Source organism: Siniperca chuatsi, linkage group LG10 (assembly GCF_020085105.1).
Source record: "Siniperca chuatsi isolate FFG_IHB_CAS linkage group LG10, ASM2008510v1, whole genome shotgun sequence".
NCBI lineage: Eukaryota > Metazoa > Chordata > Actinopteri > Centrarchiformes > Sinipercidae > Siniperca > Siniperca chuatsi.
The window spans coordinates 18,040,186-18,063,248 of NC_058051.1; the positions used below are offsets into that span (position 1 = coordinate 18,040,186).

Genomic DNA, 23,063 nt, shown 5'->3' on the forward strand with positions numbered 1-23,063 from the left:
TGTGTATGCATCACTCTGTTTATGTGTTGGTGTCTGTTCCTAGCTCACACTTTAGCCCAGGCAATAGTCCTCCTGCTTAGAGCGATACGTGATGATTACACCCATCATTTATACACTCTCCAAAGTTAACCAAGTCTTTTAGAGTAATGGCCAATACTCTAATTTTTAATTGCTCAGGAGTGCTAGCTTTAGGCCTATAGCAGCAGATTACCTTACTAATGGACAAAAAACAAGAGCACAGGGCTTTTGATAACTGTGTTACTGAAAGCTTAAAGTGAGTTATTGTGTAGCAACATATGGTTAACATTTGCACCGACTTGCATTAATTTTTATTAGTATATTTGGCTGATGTTTTTACATGCGTGTGTGTTTGACTGCATGCAGTGCCACAGGAGGAGATGTATTCGACTGGATTCTGGACCAAGGGAATTACACAGAGAGAGATGCCTCCAATGTCATCAGACAAGTCCTCGAGGCTGTGGCATACTTACACTCCCTCAACATAGTTCACAGGAACCTGAAGGTACACGTTCACTCTCTCTCTCCCTCTCCCTACATGATGGCATGTGTGTGTGTGTGTGTGTGTGTGTGTGTGTGTGTGTGTGTGTGTGTGTGTGAGTGCCATTACAATAAAAACATAATAAAGAAAATACTGGTGACTTACCTCTAAAAACACAGGAAGAAATATAACAAAAAGATTTATAGAGTGAGTGGCCCACTTTGCCGTCACACCCCAGAAAGTAATTTCCAGTATATAGTCAGAAGAATCTCTACAGAGACATAAAAGCATTGCACTCATGCCATCTCAGTTAATGACTCAACATTTGATAATATTTCAGCAAGGAAGTAAACACTGTCTTTATGGCTTAATGCGATCTCTAGTGATACACATACGCAGACAGATCCATATCTTTAGCCTTCATTATCAACCCATTAGAATGGAATTTCAGCATATTTTGGGCTTCAGGCTCCTCCTACTGGTAGAAGATGGAATTTTCTTTCAGTCTATATGGTCTGGACTCATATATCCTGTGAACCCATGAAACTGAATGAAAATGACATTTTCAGATCAGTGTCCATAAAGGCAAGCCAAGATGCTTCCTTTAATCAAGTAGGCATGTTTCTGGTCATTCTTTTGCCTTACTTTTCAGTACCCTTCATTGTCAAGAAATGACATGATTATTTTTAAGATGTATTACAGTATTACCGCTGTAATGATTTACCTGATGATCCATTACTTCATGCTGACAGTTTCAGAGACTTGTTATCATCTTGATTTAAACAAGCCTGACATGTAAAACCAAGATTGCGAATCAATTTGACCTCACTCCACTATTCACTACAAGATCAAACACAACTTACAAATCAACTTCATCTTTTAACTTTTAACTTTTATGGTCCCCAAGGTGAAACACAGAACACACACAGACTTGAACATGAAATATAATAAAAGTCATAAAAAATAATATAATATGTTATATATGTAACATATGCTAAAATCCCCACACAGTCTCTAAAAAAAATAAATGTCTATCAGTAATAGCATAACATAGCATGTGCCATTGTTGCTGAGATTTTTACAGGTTGCAGTGGTGTTATCAGTGAATGTCTGCTGATGATCAATTCCCATATATTTGTTGCACTGAACCGGTTCAATGACCTGTCCCTTAATGACACTCTGAATAGGAGTAGAGGGCTTCATTCTGTGTGAGAATACTTATTTTGTCCCTCATTTTGTTTAGCTTGAAAACCTGATGTACTACACAGAAAACAACCACAACAAAGTAGTTCTGCGAGATTTCTACCTGTCCAGGTTTGAGAACGGACCCATCACAGAGCCTTGTGGAACACCAGAATACCTGGGTAGGATACTCTCGATTTACCACTATTTGTGGTTCTGTTTTTATATATACCTTTACTTCTCTTTGTTTCTCCATCTCTCATCCACTTATACCTGTCCCTTTATTAGCTATACCTTCTGTTGTGAAAATAGGCCTGCAGGCATACTTTACCTTTGTGAGTTCTTTACTTCCTTTTGCTTTTGAAGATAATAATCTGTCAGAAGTAAACTGTTGAAGTGAAAAATAGTCATGAAACCCAGTAAAAGACACACGAAAATGAAAGCACCTAACTCTCACACTCCTCCTCCTCCTCCTCCTCCCACTACTCCTCTCTTCTCATATCCTCTCATCTCCTGTGTACTGTCTTGCTCCTCTCTCTCTGAGGTTTATGTGAGGGCAACTTGGAGTGCAGAACTGTGCTTTGGCCTGGTTCTCTCCAGTGAAAGGTCAGGACAGTTATTCATAATGCTGAGCTGAGTAATTAGACAAATAAATAAGGAAAGGGAACAGCAGCCCTGACGGGAAAGGAATGAGAAAAAGAGAGAGTGAAAAAGCGAGCTCTTGTCTGTGCAGGGTAGAATAATGCATGTGTTGTGATAGTTTAAAAATGAAAACCCAGGCCTTTAATCTTTTTTTCTTGTCACTCTTGCTCTCTCTATGTCTGCTCTTCTCTTTGCTGTCTCTCAGCTCCTGAAGTGGTGGCTCGTCACCGATATGGTCGTCCTGTGGACTGCTGGGCTGTGGGTGTCATTATGTTCATACTGTGAGTCTCCTCAGTAATTACCAAAGCTATAATTCAACAAGCAGGACAATACAAACTGAGCTGCATATAAAATGTCAGCTGAATAATTGTTTGGTTTGATTTATAAAGAAAATTTCCAGGAGTTATGTGCATGGTTTTGAAATAACTTCCCTTCCTTTGTGACTTTATGTATGTTACCCTTTTTGCAGCTTATCAGGTAACCCTCCTTTTTATGACGAGACAGAGGAGGAGAACACAGATCTACATAATCGCATCATCTTCTGTCGCATTGTTGCTGGTGACTTTGAGTTTGACTCTCCATACTGGGATGATATTTCACCTGCAGGTACATAGCTCCACCACATGATGGCAATAAATACCCAGTTGAATTTTCAATGGCATGAAGCATTGTAAGAGTCGGTAGTCAGAAAAAAGTCTACTGTATGCTTGCCCATCAGTAGCCTAAATTTAAAGGTAAGATATTTAATGCCACATAGCTCAAAATTGCATGCAAATTGCATGCCTCTGTACCTGATGAAGAGCCAACCTGGGTTTGAAACATTGTTTTCTTGTTAAATGAATTAAAGAAAAAACTGTTTTTGAAAGGGAGCATTCTACAGTGTTGTGAGTCCTTATGAAACATATATTTCCTACTTTTTGGACTCAGCACCTGGACAAAGATGTGCACGGGTTTTACACACTGATTGCATAGCTCGAAATTACCATCTTATATCTCACCCCTTCATAACCAAATGTGTAATCATCATCATGCATGATTTATGGCAATCCAAATTGAAATTCTCTGTTTAAAAAAAAAGGCTGCCTCTTGATATTTTTCCTAAATTCCTTATATTATCATAGATGATTCCATTTAAATTGACCTTTTGGCTTCATTGTTTCTCTCTCAGCTAAGGAGCTTGTCTGTCGACTCATGGAGGTGGACCAGATGCTGAGAATCACTGCGCAGGATGCACTTTGGCATGAATGGTAGCTGTGAGCACATAATCACAAGAGCTCAAACATTTTGGCACAGATCTACAGGGTTTGCACTCACTTGTATGCTATCTGTCACCTGTGCCAGGATTGCGGGGAATGGTGCATCAGAGAAGAACCTAAAGGATGGTGTGTGTGCCCAGTTTGAGAAGAACTTTGCAAAGGCCAAATGGCGGGTATGAATTCACTCTCACTCTCTATATAGCCAAGTAAGCAGCAGAGGAAAAGGAGGAGAAACAGGATGAACTCTAGAGCCAGTAACAAAGATGACCACAGTGAAAATAACACCAGTGGTTATGACGATAATTGGTTTATTTGTAATGATGATCGCACATAATGTGCTTTTAGCTCAGCATACAACTCTGCAGAGGTATGTTTTAAATTTGCAAATGATATGGTGATGGTCATGAGGATGTCCTGCAGAAGACCAAGAAGGAGGAAGTCGAGATGGCAGTGCTGACCTGACAGCATAAGTAACAGTTATAACCCTCTTCTCTCTTTCCCCATGTGGTTCCCAGGAGTTGAAGGTATTGTAGTTCATTATGAGGGAGAGTGGAAGGACAGAGCATGGGCAGAAACTCGCCTTCAGACTGGCATGATTCAATAACAAAACATCTTTCTAATGGCTGAACATACTCTTGAATTAAAAAGAGGTGTCTATTGGTAAAACTGACTATATTAATCGACCAATCAGGAGACACTTCCAGTTAAACCTCAGTCAGCCTTAAGATGTATTGATCATGTTTGGGGTGGTGAAACTCTCCTCATAAGCTCTGATCCAGCCCACTGTCACTCTGCCTGTCCCAGAAGAGATCCATCCACTCTGCCCCACTTTTCTTCATTGGATTAGACCCAGATGTTCAAAGTGGCCCACTCTGCTCCTTTCTTACTCCTCATCTGCACTAGTCTATTAAACCAGATTGGTAAAAATTAGATAATGATCAGCAACAGAGACGAGGGTTTGCTCATTGCTTGTCTAGTTTTTATATTTGTGTAGATAAGGAGAGGGAGAAATAGAAAGGATATAAGGGATATAGGCCACTGTGGACTGTTGAACTGAAGTGATTACTATAAGGCCCTCTGTCATTCCTCTTACATGAATCCTGGCTCATTGCCCCATACTGTACCTCAGTGTTACATTCAAGCCATACTTGAAGCTATACAGAAGCTGCTCAGTCAAGCCATATTGTATTCAGTGACATTTCTGTGTCCAAATGGCTTTTCACTTCCAGAGTATCAATTCCCTGGTTTAGAAACAACTTCTAAGCTCACACATTTTCCCTAACTCCTTCAGTGTTTGCAGATCAAAAGGAGTCAGATGGGTGTAAGAATGAAGGAAAAGGAGATTTACACTTATCTGTTCACTTACCTTTTCCAGTCAACAAGCAGTCAAGGAGTGGCTTGGGGAGAGTGAGTCTTGAGATTGATTTAAACCAGGGTACAATATGTCATATGGCCCTAATCTCACTTCACAAGAATCACATCTCAGCGCTTAGTATGATGATGCTCATGGTGCCTTGACAGGCTTTTTGTCCAATGCTTGTCTTCGAAGCTTATTCTTTATGCTTTGCCATAGCAAACTATAGTTTCAATGTTTTTTTTTTCTTTTAGGGAAACAAGTCAATATGGGTGTTAATGAAAAAAGCAACATTCTGTAAATGTAATTCTCTTTACACTGCTATCCTTCTCTCCTTTTTCTTTGCCTCTGCCTGTTTTGCAGAAAGCGATCCGTGTCACCACCTTCATGCAACGACTGAAGAATTCAGAGGCAATGACTGACAGTTCAGCCGAGGTTCAGGGCAGTGAAGAGGCAGGAGATGGTGAAGGAGGTGTGTCCCAGGGGACAAGTGATGAGGGAGACAAAGGGATGAGTGATGGAGGGGTGACATCAAGTAGTGTTTCTTTAGAGGTTACTGTTGAAAATACACCGGCAGGTATGGACCAGGATGAGGGGAGGAGTAAGGTTGGAGAAAAACAGGATGAGGTAAAGATGAGCATAGGCCCATCTGTAGGAACTTCCCCATCAGATATTCAGGAGCCTCTCTGTGAGCAAAGCCAATCAAATGCAGCCCCCAAACTCGCACAGGAGCAGCCTGATAAGGTTGGTGCAAAGAAAGCAACAGGTGATGGAACCAGGAAAATGGCTGCCAATTTGGGTCAAAATAAAGTTGTCCCAGAATCCAAACCAACCCCTGTGGTGACGCCTGACCCATCCAAGCTGTCAGACGGTTCTTTAGGTACTAACTTTGACAAAAAACACACATCCACCTCCCCTGATCCCAGCAGCAAACGTAAGATGGCTGCAACGCTCCATGGCCCTCCACCCACTGGCTCTGCTGCTTCAAAAGCCTCACCAGAGAAGAGGCCAGCCACGCAGAGGGAGCAGAAGGATGAGACTGACGGAAGCTGGTGTCAGACACAAGTACCTGAGGCTGTGGCAGAGAGATCAGTGCCAGCATCAGTCACTCCAGCAATGGGGCCTGGAGCTGGGGTGGATGTAGGACTAGGAGTTAGGCTAAGGGGTGATGCTAGCCCTGTGGGTAGAAGGGATAGGGATGCCAGGAGAACCGACAGATACAGTGATGAGTTTAGCATAGCAAGGGCAGGTGCTGCGACAGCACAGGGTTGTTATGCAGTAGGCAGCTCTGCTAGTTTGGGCCGTCATGCCACACCATACAACCCAGAAGTTGGGACTGTAGGGATGGGGATGGCAGGGAGCTATGGGAGTCCATACAGTTCCCTGTATACAACTGGAGGAGGGATAGGGATGTATGGGACTGGTCTACAGCATGGAGGAGGCGGGAGCAGCACTACAAGCGACTGGCAAATGGACAGTGTGATTGAGCAGATAGAAAAGCAAATGGCTGCTGTGCTGGAGAAGATTGAGGGAGACATGCCCTCGCTGCTAGAGCAAATCAGCGACTGCCCCGCAGAACCACCACGTGCCCGGAGCACACACGCCTCACCTGCCACCTCCCGTGCACGCTCCTCACAACACTCCTCAACTCCAACTTCGGCCACTCCTCCACCTCTTCCAACCTCTCCCAGGCCTGCGCTGCCATCTCTCCCTCGCCTTACTATCCCTCCTCCCTCTTATCCCCCACCATCCCCACCGTCACAATCCTCACCCCTGGCTGCAGGAGAGCAGGAAGACAAGGATGGACAGAGAGATGCTGCTCGTTCCAGCCAGTCCCCCAGATCTGGGATGGGTAGGGGGCTATGAAGAAGGTGTACATGATATAATACACAACACCTGGAACATTGGATTTATAGTTTGAACTTGAGGGTTTAATGACTCTCTCTCACCCAGAAGTATCATTCACTTGCTTCCGAGAAGAAAAGTAACCATGCAGTGTTGTTTGGTTTGGCTGTGTGTTCATATTGAGAATACTGGTAAAGAGAAATCTCCCAATGGCAATGACTGAAGTGTATGGGGAGTGGTGTACTGTATCTCTCTGTATGACAGCTGCAAAGAGAAAGCTCTCAAAAGTTTGTTTGCATCTCAAATCCAGATTATGTGCATGAATGCTCACCACACAACCTCCTCATACTGGAATCCAAGCACTCAGCACAGTTTGCAAATTATGAATCTACACAAGAACAGCGTGGTAAAATTCTCAGCTATTAGTGAGAGCTGAGGAAGTGTTATGATTTGAATTATTCCCTACAAACTGTAAATATATACAAAGAACTGGATTCCTAATTATTGCTCTACTCCCATGTTGTAAACTTCCTTGTATCCTAACTGACATTTATTTTTTCAAATCAGCTCATCTTATTTCATTATTTTCATTCCTTTTTATTTATGTAGCTATTCGTTTTATAGTGAGCCTGCAAAATCATGAGCTTGCAGTCACACAGTTGTACAAAAATATGTTAAACTGAACTGGTCAAGCCTTTCCATTAGCTGCTGGAGATTGAGATTTGTTTTATTATATAGTGTATTTCAACTTGAACTGTCACTCAGTCTTGCTCCACACCTGTTGGAGAGCTGGGGGAAATCTTTAAATGCAAGACATTGTATAAAGGCTTTGTAATAACACACATACACAACCACAAACACACACACACTCTTCTTTTTTCAAAGTTCTCCAAAAGTTTTGCCCAGAAAGTTTGTTTTAATTTTTCTCCAGTGTTGTCGACACATTCATTTAGTACTGTTAATTGGACGGTGCTGTCTATATTTGCTCCTTTTTATCATGTAGAAAAGTCTTTCTGAATTTAATTATTTTGGATCTATGTAATACCAGGTTCTGTGCTTTTCTCCTGAACAAGTCTAGACATCCACTATTCAGTCCCTATGTACACTGTGCTCTGTTTGCAAGTCTTTCAATAAAAGTAAAAAATCAAACTAGATCTTGAGTTGTTTCATTGGTTAAACGTTGTTAAACCTGAGATGGTAACACTCTGAAAACTGTTTTAGATATAAATGGAATTACAACTATTCTTTTTTAGTGCTAGTGCGGAAAGAACCGTTATCCAACGATTTCTCAGCAGTACTGTATTATCACGCCGTGCCTACAAGTCCCATCTGGCCCTGCGTGAACTTCGGATTAGTCTATACTTTTGAAGGCACGGGTGTGAAAAAAATATTCGTGGTTCTAAAGAGTTAAGATACGATTAAACCATGTAATATTATAGAATTCAATACACTTGACCTTATATTTGATGTGGTTGAACATTAAAGACGAATAATAAAATCTGCTTATTATAAACCAATCAGATTCACTTTTCTGTGAACCCTCTGGACCGGAATGATGGTTGTGCCTGTAACGTGCACATGTTGCTACTTTGCTTTGCTTTCAACTGAAATAGAGTGAGGGGAAACGGTTCGGGAACAGCAGGTCAGGCAACCGTCCAGCGGAAAAACTCACACAGAGCCCGCCACCCTGACACACTTTTCAGTTTGCATTCAGCGGCAGTGTTGAATTATCACGTTGTTTGTTAGGTTTCTTGCTTAAATACAAGCTGATTTTAATACTACAGATCAGGCCGAGTAATATCGGATGTGGTAAGTCCTACACACTTCTGTACCATCTCGTCTTGGTAGTGTTAGCCCCAGCTAGTTGGCTAACGTTAGCTAGTTAGCTAACATAGAGACACAAGTAGGATAAAGTCGTTGGGTGGCTAGATAGCTTGAAAGCTATGTGCACACAAGCTAACAACTACGCAGTCGTTTGGTCTGCGATATATGTAGTCGTTATCATTAGTTGCTGTCTGTTATCGGAACCATTTCAGATGTCCGCCTCGGCTAACCGTAGCTAACAAGCCACTGTCACATAACTTAACTGTTAACGTTAAATTGGCATTTGCACATTTTATGTGTACGAGAATGCTGTGTTAATTTAATGTTATGTAGCTTGAAAGCTAGTTGGCTACAAACATTAGATGGACGCAATGTTGAGAGGCAGACACTAGCTAACTTGCATCACGCAACGTCTGCTAGAACCTACTGGCAATATTTAACCTCGATAGATGTATTTTGGTTAACGTTACGAGAGCACGACAATCGATGTTACCACAGTAACGTTATATTGGCTAGTGTCTCCTAGGTTGCCAAGTTAGGAAGCCTGTCATCGTGACATGAATGATATTCAAACATTTCAGCTCCGATAGAATGGAGGAAAATAGTGTTTTTGTCATTTCGCAGCTAGAAGATGAGAATGGGGATCCCCTCGACATGTGTACCCGAGAATATGCGGCCCACTCTTTTCCTGGGCCTTTGTCATTTGCCAGGCACCCCCTCCCCCAATACTCCTCCTTTGCAAGGAATGCTCACCCCTAACCTCAATGTGACTGAGGGCCCAGACACTCAGCATCACTATAGCTAGCAAGTAGCCTACTTAATGTTGTACATTTCTCAGTTATCATAGCAGCACCATCAGACTTGACTAGTGATGTGTTTTGCTGAACTCAGGAAAAGTATGTCTTCAAGCCACAATACACCAGTTGGCGTTGCAGTGAGAATATACAATTCGGTTATAGTCTTAAGATGTGTTATTTCCTTTGATCATGCATAGTGGCATGTCTGGTGTAAGTTTTGTTCGCAGTCTAGTTCCACAACGAGACAACTTCCCGCTAACCTGTGACTGAAACAAAGATGCTGCTGTTGGTGGATTTCATCCAGCACCGGTAGACGGGTTTTTACTTTGAAAAGATCACAAAATTGTTCGCACTGGGATCTTTACTTTCTTGCACTTGTAGCAGCCATGCTCTGTGCGTGATTTTTAGAAGAAATGCAAGACGGATTGGATTGCTGGAGGTCCTGCAGTTCATTGTACGGTAATATACATGGCATGCATCTTCTGGTAGCAGGGGCGGGATGACTGCGCGTTGGTTTCGGCTTAGCCAATGAGCTGAGCGCCTGGCTGAGCAGCAAACTCACAACCACTCTTTCCTGTTGAATATTTTAGCCAATGCGTCACAGTTCCTCCGCCCCTTTCTCTCCAACTGCCATTTTGGTTTTGTTCCCGTCTGCAGTCGCAAAGCCAGCAACGCAATTACATAGAGACTCTCAGCACAACGACATAGTGACTCGACAATATAGTGCAGACCATCCTTAACCCGCATCGCGTTTCTTTTCTTTGTACAAATCGTCGAATATACAACCATCGTTATTACTGACATCTAGACACTGCGGGAGAGGAGCGGGTTCGCATTGGGAAGGGACCGTGAAGGATTATTGGTGAGAAAAGAGATCAATGGAGCACGAGTATAATGGCTAGTCTTTCATTCGCAGAATAGCTTATATTGATCGATAAAGTTAGATGGTGTCTTTTTGTTAAGTGCTGAAACATTAAACAATATCAACATAGGAGCGGTGGTAGCTAGCTGTCAAAATAAACCCGTTTATCTTTTGCGAGCTGGTTGAGACATAGCTCCAGCTGCTAGCTTGTAAAGTTGTGTTCCGCACTCGGGGTAATACAGGCCTAGGCCGAGCAGCTAATGGATAGGCTGGCAGGCTGGTGTTTGCTTAGCTGTATCATGCCTGATGCCTTCATTTTCATTTTCTTACGAACAGCGACCGTTCAGGTTACAGTAAAATGTTTTATTTTAGCTGGTTGTAATGTTATTTGACTTGGCCAAACTCCTTTTTATCATTTTGAAGTTGTAGGTAGATTTATAAAATGTTATGTTAGACTTTGGGGACGCAGGTAAGTTAGCAGCATTGGATGCGGAAATTGTGGCTGATCGTGTTTGCCGTGAGGTGGTAATGAGTTCAAGAAACTGCGTCCTGTTTCACTTCCCAAAGTGGCTGGATTATTCCGTTAATCACGATGTACTTGGATGCTAATTTTAAATATTATTTTTGCTCATAGACTCCTTTATATCTTCATACCGAAGGTAGTTCCAGCGCCATTGTATCGTCTGTGTGTTCACACCTGCAAGCCACCGTGAGGTGTTGCTCACTTTACCGCAGTGAAGTTTTAATGATTCAGCTGTTTTTTGTTGAAACCATGGTGGAGGTCCTTAAATACCGGTATAATAAACAATAGAAGTACATAAACAAGCCAGTGCTGTCTCTGAGCATGAAAAGAACTGATAATGCTGCTATTCATGTCTCTTCACAGGCTCAGTTCGTTTTCTAGCAGAGTTGTGTTGGCCTGCAGCCAGCCCAGCTGCTCCCTAGACTAGAAAATCCTTTCTCTTCGACATGGGGGGGATTGGGTTGCATTTGGATACTCATCATAATGGAACCATAGCACTGAATTATATATTTTTCACTTATTTAAATCTGAATTTGAAACCATTGACTTTTCTGAACACCCCATGTGCAGCATGGTCATAGGGTTGCCTCTGCTTGATTTATTTTATTGTTGAAGCTACAAATGTGTGTTAATTAATTTACAATGGATAATATATAGGGAATTTGACAAAGGTGAAATGTGAAGTGCTGACATGGGGCAGCTTGTTGTGCCTTTTTATATGATCCGTCTAACAGTGTGTGTTGATGCACAGATGTCCAGCTCGCCGCTGTCCAAGAAGCGCCGCTTGTCAGGAACAGAGACGAAGACGGGATCCCACTGCTCCTCCTCTAACTCTGTCAGAACTGATCTGTCCCACACACCGGCCAACGTAAGCACTAACATATGTACTATATACCTTTTTGTTAAAACTTGTCACATAAAGTAATTGTAGTCCCTGTTTTGTCTCCTCAGGGCATGGCTAAGAATGGCAATGATGCTGAGATCGATGAAGGCCTGTACTCCAGACAACTGTAATTCTTATCTCTGTGGATCTTTTTCCTCATTCAGTATTTATTATTGGGCTGGTTGTTAAACAATGCATAGTTGTACTAATGGTATTTTCTCTCCTTCTTTAGTTACGTGTTGGGCCATGATGCTATGAAGCGCATGCAGAACTCCAGTGTCCTTGTCTCTGGTATGAGAGGTCTTGGAGTGGAGATTGCCAAGAATGTCATCCTGGGAGGAGTTAGAAGTGTTACTGTGCACGACCAAGGAGTTGCAGAATGGAGAGACCTCTCCTCTCAGGTGTGTGGAATTCAGTGATAAAGACATTGGTTCACTCAGTCATTGTACTTTATTGGAGATTCATCTTGGGTTCCATAATCTTTGAGCCTTATTCCAAAGTGCAGTGTGGCTCTATCACTCTGTCACTCGTTGTGTTGTATTGTTGACATCTAAAAAGAGTACTGCAGCCACCCCCACCCTTGCTACCCTTGCTGACCCAGATTTATCAGTGGGTGGCTGTTTCCTGGGTCATAATCATAGTAGAGCTAAAGCCTGTTTTAGGACTTCATTACAGTGGAGAGATTGTTTAGGTCTATCAGCATGAGACCTTGAATTCTGATGTGTCTATTTAAGGCCAGGCAGATACATGTGTGAATAGACTGCTCAGGTGTTCAGTCAGGATGCTTTCTTTATGACCTTACAGAGTGTATGATTGTAATTAGAGCTGCATGTAAGCTGTAACTGTGATCATCCAGTCAGTGTTTAACCTTGTGCTATCTAACATTTCTATTTCAGCCACTGGCATTCGCCCCAGTGTCCTTTTCTCATTCAAGCTGAATTGAATAGCCTATGTATATTTCTGTCTCTTATTTGACATGTTGTCCATCTTTGTAGGAAGTGGTCTTTAATCTACCACTGAATCTCAGGCCATGTCCACATTTGGCTAAAATTTGAAAACCCATCTCTTCCTCAGTGATTTGGAGAATTTTTCCAAAATTACCTGAAAACCTTAGTATGGACAGAAGTCATTTTCACATGTAAACATTGTTTTCATATTTTTGTCTTAGTATGGACATGGTTTCTGTTCTCCCTTTTTATTGCCATATTTGGCAGTCATCCACTGGTACTGGCAGTTATTGCTTGTTTGACTTAGTATCAGTTCTTCCCTGTCATCCTGTATATTTTTGTGTTGTCAGTTTTACCTTCGGGAAGAGGACCTGGGGAAGAACAGAGCAGAGGTGAGTCAGCTCCGTTTGGCTGAACTCAACAACTACGTTCCTGTGACCGCCTACACCGGAGCACTCACTGAAGACTACCTGACCAAGTTTGAGGTATAACTTGTAGAAGCTAGTGGCCCACTCATTTCAGCATTCAGAAGGGGGGAGGAGGGGAGTTGGTGTTTTTAAATTTTGTTTCTTTTTGCAACCTAGGTGGTAGTGCTGACTAACTCCACTCTGGACGAGCAGCAGCATGTGGGAGAGTTCTGCCACAGCAAAGGAATCAAGTTGATCATCGCAGACACGCGTGGTCTGTTTGGGTAAGATTCTGACCCTCCTTGTTCATTTACGGTTCATATGGAGTGTATACCCACCTATCTGTCAATGTCTAATATTTATGTTCATATGTTCTATTTTGTAGCCAGCTTTTCTGTGACTTTGGAGAGGAGATGATAGTGTATGACACCAATGGAGAGCAGCCGCTGAGTGCCATGATTTCCATGATCACCAAGGTTAGTCCTTACATCTAGCCTAGAATGTTTTTCAAACCAATTGCTGCTTTTAGGAATGAGGACGAGCTTCAGGACGGCTTTTATTTTTGATGCAAAAAGTTACTCACTCTTGGTTTCTCCAGGACAATCAAGGGGTTGTGACATGTCTGGATGAGGCTCGTCATGGCTTTGAGAGTGGAGACTATGTCACCTTCACAGAGGTTCAGGGTATGACAGAGCTCAATGGCTGCCAGCCAGTGGAAATTAAAGTTCTGGGTAAGACCTGGTTCTACTTAAGAAAAAGACAAGTTTTGGTTAGTCTGGTTATGACTGTTACAAATAGACATGTCGTCTTCTTCTCTGTCCAGGTCCCTATACCTTCAGCATCTGTGACACAGCTGGCTTTACAGATTACGTAAGAGGTGGAATTGTCTCCCAGGTTAAGATGCCCAAGAAGATCGCTTTTGTAAGTGTCTGCCATTTTCCACACCAAGTTTATGTCATGGTGACACAGCAGTAAATTTATTTAAAAAAAAAAAAAAAAAAAAAAAAAAAAAACTTATTTTTTTTCTATTATATTTTTCTATTATATTTCATTTGGAGTTAGACCCTTACAAGCATTTTATGATCTTTTTGCCCCGTTATTGCCACTGATCAGCAAAACATTTAATCTCATCACAAAGCTGGTTTTAATGTGGAGTCCAGCCTCACTATCTTATGTTTTTCCTGTGCAGAAATCCATCTCTTCCTCCATGGCCGAGCCAGAGTTCATGATGACAGACTTTGCCAAGTTCGAGCGTCCAGGACAGCTGCATATGGGCTTCCAGGCTATCCACGCCTTCCAGAAGAAACACAACCACCTTCCTGCACCATGGAACCAGGTAAATCTCACTCATTCATGTAAATACAATAGTGGATGAAGTTACTGTTAGTCATATTATTGGGGAAAAACTTGTAATAACTTGGTTTTCAGTGTGGGTCTTCTAAATGAAATAACTTAATTTAGCCTCTACCTTTTACATGCAAAAACTAAAGTCACTGTAGAATTACCCATTTATAATTCTGCATGCATGGGAAAATTTACACTCAGTACTAGTCAGTGAGTTTTGTTAAGCATTTTGTAACACGTAACATGCTGAGCTGTGTGTATTCCAGGCTGATGGTGATGAGCTGTTGACATTGGCCAAAGAGGTGAACGCTGCCCAGACGGGGTCAGCCAAATTGGAACAGTTGGATGAAGCCCTTCTCAAAAAGTTGTCATTTGTTGCTGCTGGTGACCTAGCCCCTGTCAATGCCTTCATTGGGGGTCTGGCTGCACAGGAAGTGATGAAGGTCAGTGGTGCACTGCATCCAAATTGAAGTGGATTTAGTCCTACAATATCTGCTGTAGTGGCGTGACTTTGTGTTTTTCAAATCATGTTTTCATGTCATCTTTTGGTATACTGCTGTAAAAGTTAAGGAAATTGATGGCGTGATACTGTTATCTGTGATTAGACATGTTTGAACATGCACTGCACTAGTTTGTTCGAACCTAATAGATCTTTTGTTGTTTGTCATAAATGCTTCTTTACATGTTTTATATGCTCTTTGTTCTTTTAGGCATGCACAGGAAAATTTATGCCCATCATGCAATGGCTGTACTTTGATGCCCTGGAGTGCCTGGCCGAAGAGGAAGGAGTCGTGCTCACAGAGGAAGAGTGCGCTCCTGTAGGTGTTCAGAGCAAATCATACACACTAATACTGAAGACAGATGCACATGATGGTGACAAATGATCACGTGAAACCTGTTTTTCTGTCTCTTTCTCCCAGAGGAACTGTCGATACGATGGGCAGATTGCAGTGTTTGGCACCAAGCTGCAGGATATGCTTGCCAAACAGCGCTACTTCCTGGTGAGTCGTCCATTGGAAAACCTTACAACACCTCTTCTGGCATCCTGTTGCTCAGAGATTTAAAGGATAAGTCTGGTGATATTGTATATTTTGTTGTTGTCAACAAATCCTACGAATATACCAAAACCAGCAATGAGACAAAGTATTGTCTGTGCAGCCAAAGCCAAAAACTACAGTAGCGTTTAAGATAGTATTATGGAAATTATTTAGCCTTCTTTTTTTTTTTTTTTTTATTGAAACTACTGTATATTTTGGAGACCTGTTTTTTTAAAGATGTGCATCTTTAGTAGAAACAAATGAATTTTGGGCTGAGAAGTCATGTAGTATTGAGAGACAGAATAACACAGATTTTTGTCTGTTCGGGTTTGTCGACAAAAATGCATGTGGCCAGCCTTGTCCTTTTTAACAGTCACATTTCTCTGACATTGCCACACTGAAATATCTGTGGCCTGGTGTACTGCAGGCATGCTCTATAGTATAATACTTGCATTTCTCTACTGAGCACTGTAAATGAATGATGTTTGTTAAATAGTGTCTCAACATGAAACATACAGTACAACTTGAAAAACTTTACTCAGAGCGATTCTTTTTTTTTTATTTTTTATCATTCCAGGTCGGAGCAGGTGCTATTGGCTGTGAGCTGTTGAAAAACTTTGCCATGATTGGACTAGCAGGCGGCGAGGGTGAGGTCATTGTGACAGATATGGACACCATAGAGAAGTCCAACCTGAACAGACAGTTTCTCTTCAGACCCTCTGATGTTACGGTCAGCATCATCTTTGCTCAGCCCTGTCTGTTGATAGATATGAAGTAGAGACAGCACATAAATTGTCCATTTATCGATTGAATTTGATATTTCCAAGCAGTACTTCATATGGATTTCCTGGTCATTGTAACTGCCCTCGAGAGCATTTAATCTAACTACTGCTGATGGATAAAGTCATGGTACAACATTAGATGGAGGAAACAGAATGCCTTAGGGTCATAATGGCTCATTGTTGGTGTGTTACAGTATTGGCTATTTCAGGTAGTGAAAAATTAAATGTAGTGACCTTTCAAAGTACGGATTTGTATTGGAACACTTATTGTTACATGATATTGTTTGCCTCAGTTTATTCAAGGGTGATATTGTTACAAAGGAAATTGTGGTGGAGGAATCCACAACTGACAGACATGTGCCTTATGCAGTAATTATTGTTGGAATGTCCTTTAATGATGGTACCTTCAATATAAAGGACCACACATCATGCACAGAAATTGAGTATTTTTGTGTGGACTTCCCAAAAAGAATCGGTCAAGTTATCAACAAGTATGACCACTGCACCAGTTTTCTGCTTGTTTACATTTCTTCTTTTGGTCAGTTGCAATATTGATGTTAGTATTTGATCAGAAAGTGAAAAGGTCACTATTAATATATGTGTATATATGTGGTAACAGAAAATGAAGAGTGACACTGCTGCTGCTGCAGTGAAACAGATGAACCCCTCAATCAGGATCACAGGTCACCAGAATAGGGTGGGCCCCGACACAGAGAGGGTCTACGACGATGACTTCTTTGAAAGCCTTGATGGAGTGGCCAATGCACTGGACAATGTTGACGCACGTAAGAGACACAGAAATTTTAAATTATTTCAAATCTTTTTAACAGTGTTAACTTAATAGAAAATCAAATTCAGGATCTTGACACTTAAAACCATACATCGGCCTCTTTAAGCTCTGTCCTCTGCCTTATGTTTGTTCTCATTCTACAGGTATGTACATGGATCGTAGATGTGTGTACTACCGTAAACCGTTACTGGAGTCTGGTACTCTGGGTACCAAAGGCAATGTCCAGGTTGTGATTCCCTTCCTCACAGAGTCATACAGCTCCAGCCAAGACCCACCTGAGAAGTCCATCCCCATCTGTACGCTCAAGAACTTCCCAAATGCCATTGAACACACACTGCAGGTCAGTAGGCGCGCACATGGCTGCACTTCAGATAAACACAGGCAGAGGGGTGAGCAATTTTGAAATTGAAATAATTGACAGCATTCTCTATTGATTTATTTACAAAGTCCAAATCACATGTTAAACTCACCATTGCGATAAATAAATTAAAAAAAAAAATTATTGAAGATTTAATGCTGTAACAGCTTTTGGTGAAAATGTGTTTAATCATTCATTCAAGCATGAAAACTCTGCCTGCCGCAATATGTCTGAGAATTGTCACAATATGTTTAAATGGAGAAATTAGTGATTAATTTTATTGCCCAGCCCTAGATAATTACACTACCTATCTCTGGGGGGAAAAAACTGTTTTAGTTTTACACATATACTGTACTTGCGTACACTTGATCTGTTGTCAATAATGTCCTTTGTTCAGTGGGCCCGTGATGAGTTTGAGGGACTATTCAAACAGCCACCAGAGAATGCCATGCAGTACCTCACGTGAGTTGCCTTCCCCGTCATTTCAAAGTGACCATGTGGCATCACTGTACTTACCTATACATGTAATGTGCTCTTTTCTTCATGAATGTTGTTCAGAATTGGCAAAATTACTTCTCTAAATAAGCCCACAAACAAGGCTGGGATTTGACATCAATACTTGGAGCTGGTGATACTGTCTTCAAGTGTTGGTGGAATGTTTTGGCGATCTCTTCAGTACTTAGGGTTTGATATTAAGAAGCTGTTGCTTTTGTGATACTTAAGATTATATTTAAACCTTGAAGAAACAAAATTGCATGCTTAAAACGATTCTTATACTGACTACACTGGGTGAACGACTGAAACAAAAAGTGACCAAACTTCATGTTTGTGAGGTCAGGCTTATGTCTTGCTTATGAGGTTCATGATCATTGTCCTTGCAGAGATCCAAAGTTCATGGAGCGTACTCTGAAACTTCCCGGAGCTCAGCCTGTGGAGGTACTTGAAGCTGTTTACAAGAGTCTTGTCACAGACTGCCCCCACAGCTTGGCTGACTGTGTAGCCTGGGCACGCAACCACTGGCAGTGCCAGTACAGCAACAACATCCGCCAACTACTGCACAACTTCCCGCCAGATCAGGTACATATTAAGCTTGCTGCATGATGAATATCAGTTGTTTCAGAATGTTTGCTGTCTGGTCTGGATGGCTTCCTCCTATTTTTCATATGGCCACAACTGTTCCCCTATTTTATTTTAATATTTTGTTTGTTTTTTTGTTCTGTTCAATTTTATTAATTTTCAACACATAGCATCTTGCTAACTACTCAACCGAGCTGTTTGTCAGCCACTCTGAGGTGTAGTCACATGGTGATTAAGGTGTGTTCAGTTCTAAGCAATGCCTAAGCTTTGCTCTTGTAATTGTAGTATATAACAACACTGACATAATTAGGTGATTTTGGATATTAGAGGATATTGAATGCATGATTCTTGTCACTGCTGCTGATTCAGCTGCAGTGAAACTGCTCGCATTTGTTAAAGAATTTGGTAAAGTCACTATTTGTGTACACTTATGGAAATAAGGGTGTTGTAAAATAGTAAACACTAGGGTATGAACAGGGCTTTAGACTAGCGATCTGTCATGGGTGTTCTCATGCCTTTTACTTATTTCTTTTAAATTAGTTGATCGACTCAGAGCTCAGTTTTGTCATTGAGATGTTGCAAATGTAATGCTTAAGTAGGTTAGGGGTTAAGGCACTGACCATGAACCACAACGCCCCAGTTCTGGCTGGAGACCTTTTGTTGCATGTCGTTCCAATCTCTCTCCTCAACTCGTCATTTATCTATTGTTTATCTAATAAAGGTATACAACGTCCAAAAAATACTTGCATTATAAAATGTACATTTCTCAACCCTAGATTCTTCTCCTTTTTAAATTTTTTTTTTTTTTTTTAAGGTTTTGCATTTTAATGGTCCTAAGGTTTTAATTATTTGTGGCTTTCAGTTAACGAGCTCTGGTGCCCCCTTCTGGTCTGGCCCAAAGAGGTGTCCTCACCCCCTAGAATTCAGCACTAGCAATGTAAGTATGGGTTTATTATGTTTTGGGTTTGTTTGTTTATGTACACCTACTTGACTACCATCTGCTTTGAAGTCGTCTAGCCAGTCTAAAGATAGTGACAGAAGTGCTCTCTTGTAGGAACTGCACATGGACTATATAATGGCAGCAGCCAACCTGTATGCCCAGACATACGGCCTGCAAGGCAGCACTGATCGTGCAGCCGTGATCAAGATCTTGCAGGAGGTCCAGGTGCCACCCTTTACCCCTCGTTCAGGGGTTAAAATCCATGTCTCTGATCAGGACCTTCAGAATAGCAATTCCTCTGTTGGTAAGATGGGCAAATCGGTGCATTCAAAGTCATAGATCAATATTTGGGAGATCTAAAGTTAAATAAATGTTTTATCTGATTTTAATTTTATTGTTGGTAATAGCTTATACATTGAAGTCAGGGGTCATTATGGAGACACGTTTACAACTGATCTTTGTATGTAGATGACTCCAGACTGGAGGAGCTGAAGGTGCAGCTGCCTTCCCCTGAGTCTTCCCAGTTCAAACTCCGCTCCATTGACTTTGAGAAGGTACACAATCTTTCCTCCTATATCTCTCTCTAATTGCCTCAACTATGCTGTTAGTCCACAATACATCTTCAACCTGCACTGATTGTAGTCCTGTTTGTGGGCTCTGTGTTAACAGGATGATGACACCAACTTCCACATGGACTTCATTGTAGCGGCATCTAATCTGAGAGCAGAGAACTACGACATCCCCCCCACAGACAGACACAAGGTGGGGGCACACATTTTTGACCTGGCATTGGCTTTGGGTGAAATAATAACTTGCCGACTCATTATACTTCATGGCATATGCTCTAGATCTCTCCCATAAATTCAGGGACTTATCTCTGAAATCTTTCAAGCCATTAAAAAACAAAACTCAATATTGTTATTTGTTTAACTGATGTTGTGTTCTTTTGCTGCAAGTTTAACTCCTTGACATAATTAAACTTCCTTTTCTTTCTTCTATACACTGTTATTCATCACCATTCAAACCAGAGCAAACTGATAGCTGGCAAGATCATTCCTGCCATCGCGACTACCACGGCCGCAGTGGTGGGCCTGGTGTGCCTGGAGCTCATCAAAATTGTCCAAGGACACAAGAAGCTGGAGTCATTCAAGAATGGCTTCATGAACTTGGCCCTGCCTTTCTTTGCCTTCTCTGAGCCCATCGCTGCTCCCAGACACAAGGTAGGCAGCTGCACATGTATCACTGCTTTTTTCGAGCTGCTTCATCTAAAGAATGATGTATGTGTCCCCACTGTAGGAAAATATTTTGCCTTAATACTCAATATAGTGTGTATGTATGTAATGAAATCCCTAAAAGGCTACCCCAAATGCAATCATTAGACATTTTGAGCTCCGATGATGATCCAGCCATGCTAATACTGATGCACCAGCAGATGCAGGTTGTCTGCCTGGGTGCAAGTGAGTTCATCTCACCTTCTCATACTGATTGTATCAGTGTGTGCTGAGGAGAAAAAATAAATGGTTCTTTTTTTTCAATAATGACTTCTAATCTGCTCTTAATGCATTTTAGCTAAGTACAGCAATAACTGGTTGCTGTTTGTAATGTCTTTCTGTGACCGACATTATCATTGACATCAATCCTTACATTTGTTTTTGCAGTACTATGACATTGATTGGTCGTTGTGGGATCGCTTTGAGGTCACAGGGTTGCAGCCCAATGGGGAGGAGATGACACTCCGACAGTTCCTGGACTACTTTAAAGTACGTTCTCATCATCTAATCTCCTCACTTCATTGTGGTTTCTGGCGTACAATTAACCAAACCCTTTTTTTGTTCTTCTCTTCTTTGTCAGAATGAGCATAAGTTGGAGATCACCATGCTTTCTCAGGGTGTGTCCATGCTCTATTCCTTTTTCATGCCTGCTGCCAAACTCAAAGAGAGACTGGACCTGCCGTGAGTACATTGTTTACATGCCTACTTTTTGAGCATGAGGCACATAAAACTTGAGTTAGTGTTTTATTCATTGTCATAATTGTATTCTTCTGTGTCCCGTAGGATGACTGAGATTGTTACTAAGGTGTCCAAAAAGAAGCTGGGCAAGCATGTGAAAGCCCTGGTGTTTGAGCTATGCTGTAACGACTTGTCAGACGAAGACGTGGAAGTGCCCTATGTCAGATACACCATCCGCTGAGCTCCACACTGAACCCACCCACAGTAGAGTGGGGATTGCGGGGTGTTCTAAGTGAGGAGTTGAGGTGGGGATTGGGGGTGAGTGGGTTGATCCAGGTCAGCTCTATTGGATCAATCAGTTTTTGTTTTTTAGGCCTGTGGTTTGTGTAAACCTGTGCCTGAGTGTACATAGCCCCAGTAAGCTGATTTAAGGATACCTGTATGTGTGTTAGGCATCCACTTGGTGCTCAGCTGTGAAAACAGGGGTGTCATTGGAGGAAGGGAGCATGTATAGTGGACCACCTGATGTTTCTCAGTAGCAGAACCTCTCTGCTCAGTTTAAATCTAAGCCTTGGTGTTCTCTTGGTACTCCATAGTCCAGCTAGTGTCCCTCTGAAACATCCTCAAACTCTTACTAGCCTTCAGCACTAAAGGAGGGATCTTTTAATACAGCCAACTGTCTCCCCTCCACTCTACTTGCTCTCTTCCCCGCTCTCAACCCCTGTCTCATAGACCTGGTCCCACATTACTGAATTTTTTTTTTTTTTCCCTTCCCCAAAGATGCACCTCATGATGTAAAGTTCAGCCAAGAATCCCGAAAATAGTAACACATGTATTGAGAATGCATTTTGCCCCGATGTCATATCACTGCCCTTAATTCTACCTGAGACCCCAAATTTGAAACTGTAAAGCACCTGAAGACACTCTTAAACCGGACGACAGCCTCTCCTCCTGACTGGAAAATGATCAAGTATCTCAACCTGGCAGAATAGGAACCCTTGCCGGTTTGAGCCACCCCTACACCCACCTCATCCGGCGCTCTGGCTTTGGAGGGGCTCTTGTACATGACATCAGTCTTCTGTATTCTCTTTATATTTCATGTGTTTTTGTTTTTTTTAATTTCTATTGGGGGGCAGCAGATAAAGTTTTCGCGCACACACCTTTTAGATCATAAACTGTCTTCTTTCTACTTTAACTTCAAATTACATTTCAGTATAAGAATAAGGCAATGAGATGTATCTTGAAATGGGAGCACTTAGTGTGATAGTGAATAAACATGTAAAAACATACCTGTATTTGTGTGGTTATTTGACATTTTGTATGGTGGTTTTGGTAAAAAATGTAATTATGTATCGGACTTCTGGTGTAACACTTGAATCAAACAAGTATTTGCAAGTGTCAAATATGTGTTTTTCCTGTCTGACCTGCTTCTTGCTCTTTAATCAGAAGTTTCATTATAGAGCATATCCGGGAAGCACAGCCTGAATCAGCTAAACGCCTACCTGTGAAATGACAATGAAAAACCATAATCAGAATTTTGCTTTTTTTTTTTTTTTTTTTTAAATAAATGCAGAGGATGCTAAAAGAAACACACTTCATGAATAGTTTGCTATAGTTATAAATGTACTCACTTCCTCATGTGTCACACAGTATTTTAGTTGGGTGAGGTCCTTTTTGTCAACAAAGTAGTGTTAAAGTTCCATCAGTCAGTCTACAGGTTGGAGTGAAAAGTTTCAACAAGTCAAGTTATGAACCCTCCTCCCCG

At 41.6% G+C, this 23,063-nt stretch overlaps 2 protein-coding genes and 1 non-coding gene across 7 annotated transcripts in view; all 3 read left to right on the forward strand.

Annotated features, from left to right (window-relative positions):
• camkvl (CaM kinase-like vesicle-associated, like) overlaps positions 1–7,932 on the forward strand; it is a 44,033-nt gene extending 36,101 nt beyond the window's left edge. For 2 of the 3 annotated variants that reach the window (XM_044209734.1, XM_044209735.1), the window contains exons 5-12: positions 385–523; positions 1,743–1,863; positions 2,529–2,604; positions 2,793–2,929; positions 3,492–3,570; positions 3,665–3,752; positions 4,095–4,103; positions 5,297–7,932. In XM_044209734.1, the coding sequence (XP_044065669.1) occupies positions 385–523; positions 1,743–1,863; positions 2,529–2,604; positions 2,793–2,929; positions 3,492–3,570; positions 3,665–3,752; positions 4,095–4,103; positions 5,297–6,799 (2,152 nt within the window). In that variant the 3' untranslated portion in view covers positions 6,800–7,932. The remainder of the gene's footprint in view (positions 1–384; positions 524–1,742; positions 1,864–2,528; positions 2,605–2,792; positions 2,930–3,491; positions 3,571–3,664; positions 3,753–4,094; positions 4,104–5,296) is intronic. The other variant, XM_044209736.1, reaches the window with a different exon arrangement.
• Positions 7,933–8,377: 445 nt separating this feature from the next.
• On the forward strand, positions 8,378–22,587 carry uba1 (ubiquitin-like modifier activating enzyme 1). 3 transcript variants are annotated; one of them, XM_044209726.1, is made up of 26 exons: positions 8,378–8,587; positions 11,536–11,652; positions 11,736–11,794; positions 11,900–12,068; positions 12,965–13,099; positions 13,199–13,305; positions 13,407–13,497; positions 13,620–13,752; positions 13,845–13,942; positions 14,211–14,357; positions 14,632–14,808; positions 15,076–15,183; positions 15,286–15,366; positions 15,980–16,132; positions 16,804–16,969; positions 17,118–17,314; positions 17,730–17,794; positions 18,214–18,409; positions 19,272–19,346; positions 19,464–19,653; positions 19,818–19,903; positions 20,019–20,111; positions 20,378–20,569; positions 21,008–21,109; positions 21,201–21,301; positions 21,404–22,587. In XM_044209726.1, the coding sequence occupies exons 2-26, from the start codon at positions 11,536–11,538 to the stop codon at positions 21,537–21,539; spliced, it is 3,174 nt and encodes a 1,057-aa protein (XP_044065661.1). In that variant the 5' UTR covers positions 8,378–8,587; the 3' UTR covers positions 21,540–22,587. The 3 variants fall into 3 exon arrangements, with proteins under 3 accessions (XP_044065661.1, XP_044065663.1, XP_044065662.1); XM_044209728.1 differs by having other exon boundaries at positions 8,402–8,420; XM_044209727.1 differs by lacking the exon at positions 8,378–8,587 and adding an exon at positions 9,818–10,261.
• LOC122883832 lies at positions 20,739–20,858 on the forward strand. Its single transcript, XR_006379752.1, has one exon. It is a non-coding gene; the product is annotated as a small nucleolar RNA U6-53/MBII-28 (small nucleolar RNA).
• Positions 22,588–23,063: the final 476 nt, after the last annotated feature.